Source organism: Alligator sinensis, unplaced genomic scaffold (genome assembly GCF_000455745.1).
Source record: "Alligator sinensis unplaced genomic scaffold, ASM45574v1 scaffold107_3, whole genome shotgun sequence".
NCBI lineage: Eukaryota > Metazoa > Chordata > Crocodylia > Alligatoridae > Alligator > Alligator sinensis.
The window spans coordinates 240,379-249,091 of NW_005842578.1; the positions used below are offsets into that span (position 1 = coordinate 240,379).

Sequence of the window (8,713 nt, forward strand, 5' to 3'; positions counted from 1 at the left end):
CTCTTCCAGCCTCTCCCCCTCAGTCCGCTCTCCGCTGGGCTCTTTCCAACGTGCCCACCTCCTCCTGGACGTGCGGGTCCTTGGCCTGGACCCAGGGCTCCCGCCCCAGGGCTGGGCAGAGCCAGGCGAATCTCTGCCTTTGATTTGCAAGTGACACTGTGAGCATCTCTCCTCTCTCTTCCCACCTGGAGGCGGTCGCTTTGGCTCTCCCCACCCTGACCCGGAGATGCCGGAGGTCGGTGGCCCTTGAGAGCCGCTGGCGGGGGGAGGGGGGCTCCTTCGGTTCATCACCTGGTGACCCTCCACCTCCTTGAGCTTCAAGATCCGCCAGCAAGATGGTCTCCTCTGGCCCAGGTAACTGGGGGAAGGTGCTTGCATGACGGTAATACTGTACTTTGTGGCATACAACGTGCCCACAAATAAGATACGGGGCTGGTTCTCCCTGGTTCCCCACACGTAGGGAAGAACGGCTTCAGAAAGCAGATCTGTGTGGCTTGGCTGCGAAGGCCCAGCCCATGGGGGAGGCAGGTGGCTCCATGGGGCAAGGTGTGGCGCTCCCATCCACGCCATCATTCGTGGCAGGCTGGGGTGGGGGGAGTGATGAGCCCCGTGTCTCGCCAGTGCATCCCACCCTGCCCACCACCTCCGTCGGCTGTTCTCCCAATGCGGTCTGGCCTCGGACAGAGAACTGCCATGTTTCTCGCCCCCTCTTCTTCTCTCCAGAAGGCAGCTGGTGGAAATGGAGGGCATGGCAAGCGAAGAAATACGGGAACAGCAGTTTCCACCACCCCTGCTCTAGGGAAGGGGGAGGAAAAGTGACTCTGCCGTGCCACAGGCAGCTACTCGATGACTTACTGCCACTTAACGAGTAGTTTCTTGGAAAGATCTTTTCTTGTTCTTTATTCTTCCTTTACAAACACTTCTCACACGGGGACAAGTTACATACTAGGAAATACGGTGGTGCTGACAGCCCGGGGGCCCGGCGAGGACAGGGACTTCGCTGCTGTTGTGCCCACGTGCGGCACCTAGGACACGGTGCTTTAACCCTCGCTGGGCCACCTCGTGATGCTGCTTCAACGCACCTAACGGGCAATGCCCGTACGAAGGTGGCGAGCAGTGCCCTCGTTAGGGTTCAGAGTCGACACCTCCAATGCGGCGAACTGCAGCTGCTTGCGCCTCGGAGCTCCAGCAGATCCGTGCAGGGCCGTAGGGAGGTTTTCCTTCCTGATCACGCGAGCCAGAAGCTTTGGTCTGAGCGTGGCTGTTGGAAAACCCCTGGAAGCTGCAGAGAAGGGTGTCTCCAAGGGGGCGGTGCAGCGAAGGCTGCACTTACCCCGGGGGCTGCATGGTGAAGGGGCAGAGGGGGTCCCCTGTAGGGGGTTCTGAGTCTCCCTTCCTGGGGTCACACTCCAGCATCGGTGCCCGCGCCGGGCTCCGCGAGAGGCCGAAGCAGCCAGCGAGGGGGGCAGTCAGCTGGGGGCGAATGCAGGGGGTTGGACTTGCTTGTGTTGGGGGGTGAAGGGCAAAGACTGGGGGCATCCTCTGTCCAGTTTCCTTTAGGGACTGGGTCCCCATTTGGCACTGGTGGCTGGATTCCTCCTCCTGGCTGGGGGAGGCCCCACGGTCCCCAGCCACGTGAGTCCGCGTCATCCTGGTGACGCCCACAAACGCGCTGGTGACATCGGTGCTGCTGGCTCCCTCCCTGCCAGCTGATTAAACAGGCTGTTGAACCACGGGCGGAGGCGAAGGCGAAGGGCAGTACCTCGGCCTCTGGAAGTTCACCGCCAGCGCAGGGCAAAGGGACTCGATGTCCTGCCTTCTTGCAGGGCGTGGGGCAGTGGTCCTCCAGGAAGTCAGGCTGGAAAGGACCTCCCCAGCTCACCTCTAGTCCAGCCCTCTGGCTAAACCATAGCTGGTCGGGACGGAAGGGACCCGAGCAGATCATCAAGTCCGCCCCCTGCCATGGGCAGGGAAGAGCACTGGGGTCAAACAACCCCGGCGAGGTGTTCATCCAGCCTCCTCTTAAAGCCCCCCAGGGCAGGAGCCAGCACCACTTCGCTTGGAAGTTGGTTCCAGATCGTAGCCGCCCTGACTGTGAAGCAGTGTCTTCTGATGTCTAGTCTGAATCTCCCCTCTGCCAGCTTGTGACCGGTATTTCTAGTCACTCCTGGGAGTGCTCGGGGGAACGGGGACTCCCCAATGCCTGCTGGTCCCCTCTGACTGGTTTGTAACAGGCCACCAGATCCCCCGTCGGCCTTCTCTTGTGGAGGCTGAACAGGGTCAGGTCCTGTAGCCTCTCCTCGTAGGGCCTGCCCTGCTGCCCCCTGACCATGCGGGTGGCCTCCTCTGGCCCCTCTCCATGCTGCCCACATCCCTCCTGACGTGCGGCGCCCAGACCTGGACGCAGTACTCCAGCTGCAGCCTGACCAGTGCCGCATAGATGGGGAGGATCACCTCCTTGGCCCTGCTTGAGATGCATCTGTGGATGCATGACAAGATGCGGTTGGCTTTCCTGACCGCGTCCCCCCGCTGTCGGCCCAGGTTCATTTTGGAGTCAATAGTGACTCGAAGATCCTTTTCTGCCTCTGTGTTGACAAGAAGGGAGTTCCCCAGCCTGTAGGTCTGCTGCTGGTTCCTCCTCCCCAGGTGCAGCACCTTGCACTGGTCAGTGTTGAAACCCATCCTGTTCTCATCGGCCCACCCCTGTGACCTGTCCAGGTCTAGCTTTAGCCTGTTCCTCCCTTTTGGCGTGCCCGCTTCCCCCCAGATCTTGGTGTCATCCGTGAACTTGAACCGGGTGCTTTCCACCCCCTCGTCCAAGTCGCTGATGAAGATGTTGAACAGTGCGGGTCCGAGGACCGAGCCCCGGGGGACCCCACTGCCCACAGCCCTCCAGGTCGAAAATGACCCGTGCACCACCACTCTCTGGGTGCGGCCCTCCAGTCAGGTAGTGACCCATCTGACTGTGTAGGTGTCGACACCACTGTCTCCTAGTTTCTTTATGAGAATGGGGTGAGAGCCGGTGTCGAAGGCCTTCCTGAAGTCCAGAAAGACTATATTCACTGCGACACCTGCATCCAAGGATTTTCTGACCTGGTCGTAGAAGGCCACCAGGTTGGTCTGACAGGACCTGCCTCGAATGAACCCGTGTTGGTTGCCCCTCAGCATACCCTCCCCTTCTGCCCCTCGTGGACATGCGCCAGGATAACTCTCTCAAAAAGCTTCCCCAGGACTGAGGTAAGACTGACTGGCCTATAGTTTCTGGGTCCTCCTTCTTCCCTTTTTTGAAAATGGGAACCACGTTGGCCCTTTTCCAGTCCTCCGGCACCAAACCAGAGCACCACGCGTGCTCGTAAAGCCATGCCGGGGTCCTGCAATGACCTCTGCTCATTCCCTCGGCACTCGGGGGTGGAGGTCATCAGGACCAGCTGATTTGAACACGTCCAGTCCTTCCAGAAGTTCCCTGACTAGGTCCTCACTGACCCTGGGCCTGGGTGCACCTCCCCTGGGGCCTGAGGGGGTCCCGGTGGGGGGTGACCTGGTCCCAGCTCAGGAAAATGGAGGCAAAGAAATTGTTAAATAGGTTAGCCTTGTCGTCTGGTGCGACGACCAGATTTCCAAGCATGTCCCGCAGAAGCCCCGCGTTACCCGGTACCTTCCTTTTACCTCCTATGTATTTGAAAAAGGACTTCTTGTCGTCCTTGATCCGTGTCGCTAGTCCCAGTCCCATCTCTGCCTTGGCCTTCCTGACCTGCAGCCCCGAGCACCCGAGGTGTAGTCCTCCCTGGGGATGCCCCTCCCTGCCATCGTGTGTACACCCCTTTTAGCTAGGAGACGTTCCCGGATGCTTCTGGTGAGGCATGGGGGCTTTTGCGCCCTCTTGCCCCCTTTGATCCGTGTTGGGATTACCTCCCTTTGGGCTTGGAGGATCGTCTCCTTAAGGAACAACCACTCTTCTTGGACCCCCGACTCCCCTCCCCTCCGGGACCTCAGTGCCTCCCAACTAGTGTCCTTACCTCATTGAAGTCCGCCCTCCTGAAGTCCAGGGCTGCTGCCTTGCTGCAGGCCTTTGCCACCTTGCGCTGGATGGTGAATCCAGCAGGCGATGATCACTGTCGCCCAGGTGGTCGAGCACCCGCAGACCCCGTACCAGGTCGTCGCCCGTGGCCAGGACCAGATCCAACACGGCGTCTCCCCTGGTAGGGCTGTGCACCTCCTGGGTTAGGCGGAGGTCCTGTATCTCGGCGAGGAACCTGTGTGAGCGGTCAGACCTGGCTGACTGCTCCTCCCAGCAGATGTCTGGAAAGTTTAGGTCACCCATGATGACCACGTCCTTGGACCTAAATACCTCCGTGAGCTGACGTAAGAATTCCCGGTCCAGCTCTTCCCCTTGGCTGGGTGGTCTGTAGTAGACCCCCACCGTTAAGTCCCTTTCCCCCCGGCCCCTTGTATTCTGACCCAGAGCACTTCAGCCTGCCCCTCCTCTGACCCCGTGCTGCTCGCTGAGGATATGTATTCCTCCTTGACGTAGAGCCCCACACCCCCACCTCTCCTCCCTGTCCTGTCATAGCCCTTGATATTCACCGCCCAGTCGTGCGTTGGGTCCCACCACGTTTCTGTGAGCCCCATCCCAGCCCTGGGTCTGTTCAACCTGCTCTTGGATGCCCCTTGGACCGATGGTCAACCCCGCTCCAAATCAGGACGTTCCTCCTCCTCTTCAGCCTCAGTTTCCTCTGCTGAAGTGTGAGGTTGCCGCACTGCCCTCGCAGTGGGGATAGGTGGAGGGTCGCTATCTCCAGGGACGTTTCTGGCAGGTGTCTTGCGTCTGTTTGGAGAGTCCCCGAGCTGCCGCGTGCTGGTTGAGTCGCTGTGCGTCTTTCCCTCTGCAGAGCTCCAGACCAAAGAGGAGGTGTACTGCTTCTCCCTCGCCAAGGCGCTGTACTGCGGGCCCACGCCTGTGACCGTCGGGTTCTACGCGCCATGGGGCCACTGCAAGAATTTCCTTCTGCAGAAGATCCAGAGTGAGTCCTGGCCGGGGGGACTCTATCGAGGGGTGCCGGGAAGGGAAAAGGAGGCTGTAGGGCTGCCCATCTCCCAGCTTTCCCAGGGAGGGCGGGATGCTCAGGCTGCCTCATTTGTCCCATCCCAGATTACATGCACATGGAGTCGAGGAAGAAGGACCATCAGGAAGTCCAGCGGACGGGGCAAAGCCAGCGCGGGAGCTCCGGGCGGGACTTGCTCAAGGTCCTCCTGCTCATGATCTTCTACCGCCCGGTCCTGACGGCCCAGCAGAGGCAGAGGAGGAACATCCAGCACATCTTCATCCGCTTCAGCGCCTGGGAGTATGCGGGCAGCGACCAGCTCTGGGCCGGCCTCATCACTACCCTGTGTGATGGCATCGAAGACCACTTTGGCCTCCTGCCCATGAGCTTCTACAGGGCTGTGGGCAGGAAATCTTCCATCCTCGACGCCCCCCTCGAGAAGGAATGGGTCAGTAAGAGGTACCTCTGCCTTCCTCTCTGGGCTGCAGTGATTCTCCTGATCACGGTGGCTGTGGTCGTGGGTGTCCTCATCCTCGTTCTTGGGGTCCCTGTTGGGGACATTTCTGGGGATGCGATTGTTGCAGTGGAGGGCGTCGGCGCCGCGGCAGTGGGCATCTCTGCGGCTGCGGCCATTCGGATTGCCATCCTGGTGGTGCGAAACTTGGTCGTCAACCAGAAAGCCCAGTTGGAGAGTCAGATGAACCGGACGGATCTCAGCGCCCAGCTGGGCTTCATGAGCAGCGTCAAGAGGGAAGTCCAGGTGGTCATCAGATTCCTGCGGTTCATGGAGATCTTCCAGCGGCGGAAGATCCGGGTGGTGCTGGAGATCACTAACCTGGACCGGTGCAGCCCTGACAAGGTGGTGGGTGTCCTGGACGCCATGAACATCCTCCTCTCAGACTATGATGCCCCGTTCATCTCCATCCTGGCTGTGGACTCCAAAGTGGTCGTTGACTGCGTGGAAAGCTCCACATTCATGAAGGGCATGGCCAACAACGGCTACGAGTTCTTGAACCGCGTGATCACGCTACCCTTCTCGGTGCCCAGGATGGACTGCGAGACCAAGGTGCGCCTCCTCCGGGACATCGTTGAGTGTCGTAAGGAACAAGAGAAGGACCCAGAGGACGGCACAGGGAGCCAGACAGACACCTCCTTTCCATTGGTACCTCACTATAGTTTGGCTAACCATGGTGCCGGGAACCCAAACCCAGATGAATGCCACGTGCCTCTCATGGACATAGGCCCTTCCACGCGAGGACCATCCAACGGCTGCACCAGGAAAGCCGTCACAGCCAAAGAGATCATTCGAGAAGCTTTCGACTCCCTCGTGCATGGCTCCATGAAGGAATACATGACAGAAAACATCGTGCAGATGCGCAGGATCGTGAACACCATCGCCATCACCGTCCGCCTCATCGTGCAGAAGGTCCCCAAGGATGAGGTCCGCCCAGAGATGGTGGCAGCATGGGTGCTCCTGGCCAACCAGTGGCCGTGTCGCCTGAGCTGGATCTTGCAGTGCATTGAGGACGAGGAGCAGAGGAACAACCCGGCTGGTTGCCAGGGAAATGCGCTCCCTCCCGACATGCCGCTGTGGGAGGTTTACGAGAAGTACATGGAGGAGTTTGACCTGATGAAGGGCTCGATGGAGAAGCTGCTGGAGCTGGACCGTGATCCCGAGCTCTTTCACAACTTCTTGTGTGGCCGGTTCCAGGTGAAAGATGCCAACTTCTACCTGCCGTTCACCGTCAACCTCGACCCGTCCCTGCAAAGGCAGATGGAGCTGCAGCGAGGCAGCCGCAGCCTGAAACGCACAAAGAAAGCCCGCGGCCTCTCCAGGTGCACCTTGCTGCGTATGACCGTAGAGGAGGTCTGCGAGGAGGTAGGTGATCGTTTCTCTTAGAAAGCTTCGGACCTCTGAACGACGAGCCATACGGGTGCTACGGTCCTATTGTGCAGGCTCCAAAGTACGTCCGGAGGTGGTTTTTGTTCAGGGTTTAGCCGACGTGCCTGGGATTACAACGTAAGAGTGGCCATGTACTGAGTCAGGCCCTAGGTCCGTCTTGTCCAGTCCCCTGTGTCACACGGTGGCAGAGAGCGGAGGCTGGAAGGGAAAGTGAACTGGGCCTGAGCAGGGTTTTTCCCTTCTTCCTTTCTCATTTGCAGCCTCCAGCATTTAGGGGCCAGGAAGTTCTCATTCAGAGGCCGTGCCCCTTGCTCCCTGCTCAGTAGCTCCTGATCGATAGGTATCTTGGCTGGGATAGATTCATAGAAAATGAGGGTTGAAGGGACCTCAGGAGGTCACATCTAATCCGGCCCCCTGCTCAGAGCAGGACCAGCCCAACTACATCATCCCAGCCAAGGCTTTGTGTCTTAAACACCTCCCAGGATGGAGACCCCACCACCTCTCTGGGGTGTCTGTTTCAGGGCTTTACTACCCTCCTAGTGAGAGAGTTTTTCCTAATCTCCAAACTCAACTTCCCTTGCTGCAGCCTGAGCCCATTGCTCCTTGTCCTGTCATCTGCCCCCCCTGAGACCAGCCCAGCTCCATCCTCTTTGCAGCCCCCCTGCAGGGAGGTGAAGGCTGCTATTCAATTCCCCTCGGTCTTCTCTTCTGCAGACTCAATCAGCCCATTTCCCTCAGCCACTCCTCATCGGTCCTGTCCCCCCAACCAGTTTCGCTGCCCTGTGCTGGACTCTCTCCAACTTGTCCACATCCTTTCTTTGAGCACAGGTTGGACTAGATGGTGTCCTGAGGTCCCTTCCTGCCCTCGTTTTCTATGCTTCTGTGATTTTGGAGATCTTTCAGCAAATTTCTGGCTCAGGGCACTTTTTTCTGCCCCCAATCTGCCCAATTCTGCCTCCAGAAACAAGGCACGTGTACTCTTTGGGGGCATATTGTATGCTAGGAAATACGGTGATGAATTTGACGTGTCTTATGACTTGGGGGGTGGCACTCACAGACGCGCCCTCTTCTCTTCCAGATGGCTACGCTTGGCTTTAAAGAAGGGAACCTCCAGCTCTACAAGGAGAGGGTGGAAGAGCAGCAATTGAATGGCCGGGCCCTTATCTACAGCGACAACGGTGAAATCAAAGAAGCCCTAGGCATGAGCGTTGGAGAATGGACTCTCTTCAGCATGCACTTCCTAGGAGTCCTCCCCCAGGCCAGCCCATCTGGGGTGGTTGTGTCCTCCGTCCCACAGTGCATGAGGCAGGCCGTCCAGAAGAACATTCACAGCTCCAGGGGGAGCTGGCTGTCTCTGAACCTCTCCCGAGAGGATCTGCTGGAGAGGAGATGAATCTGCACCCCAGGCAGTTGGACAGGGTGCTGGGTGGGTGGGTGGCTGCTCTCGTCTGGCTCCGGGGAGCTTTCCTTCTCATAGATTCATAGATGCTAGGGTGGGAAGGGACCTCAATAGATCATCGAGTCCGACCCCCTGCATAGGCAGGAAAGCGTGCTGGGTCTAGATGACCCCAGCTAGATGCATATCTAACCTCCTCTTGAAGCCCCCCAGGGTAGGGGAGAGCACCACCTCCCTTGGGAGCCCGTTCCAGACCTTGGCCACTCGAACTGTGAAGAAGTTCTTCCTAATGTCCAGTCTAAATCTGCTCTCTGCTAGCTTGTGGCCATTATTTCTTGTAACCCCCAGGGGCGCCTTGGTGAATAAATACTC

General features: G+C 58.8%; 1 protein-coding gene across 2 annotated transcripts; it reads left to right on the top strand.

Annotated features, from left to right (window-relative positions):
• The first annotated feature begins 279 nt into the window (after positions 1-279).
• On the top strand, positions 280-8,494 carry LOC102372582 (NTPase KAP family P-loop domain-containing protein 1-like). Of its 2 annotated transcripts, XM_014524151.2 has the most exons (4): positions 280-354; positions 4,890-5,021; positions 5,150-6,921; positions 8,024-8,494. In XM_014524151.2, the coding sequence occupies exons 1-4, from the start codon at positions 336-338 to the stop codon at positions 8,336-8,338; spliced, it is 2,238 nt and encodes a 745-aa protein (XP_014379637.1). In that variant the 5' UTR covers positions 280-335; the 3' UTR covers positions 8,339-8,494. The 2 variants fall into 2 exon arrangements, 1 of the variants encoding a protein (XP_014379637.1); XR_003096039.1 differs by lacking the exons at positions 4,890-5,021; positions 5,150-6,921; positions 8,024-8,494 and adding an exon at positions 724-1,151.
• The last annotated feature ends 219 nt before the right edge of the window (positions 8,495-8,713 follow it).

Excerpts from the sequence above, each read along its gene's own strand:
- LOC102372582 (XM_014524151.2), top strand. Across the intron at positions 5,022-5,149 it reads CCTTCTGCAGAAGATCCAGA|ATTACATGCACATGGAGTCG; the intron begins GTGAGTCCTGGC and ends GTCCCATCCCAG. Across the intron at positions 6,922-8,023 it reads TAGAGGAGGTCTGCGAGGAG|ATGGCTACGCTTGGCTTTAA; the intron begins GTAGGTGATCGT and ends CTTCTCTTCCAG.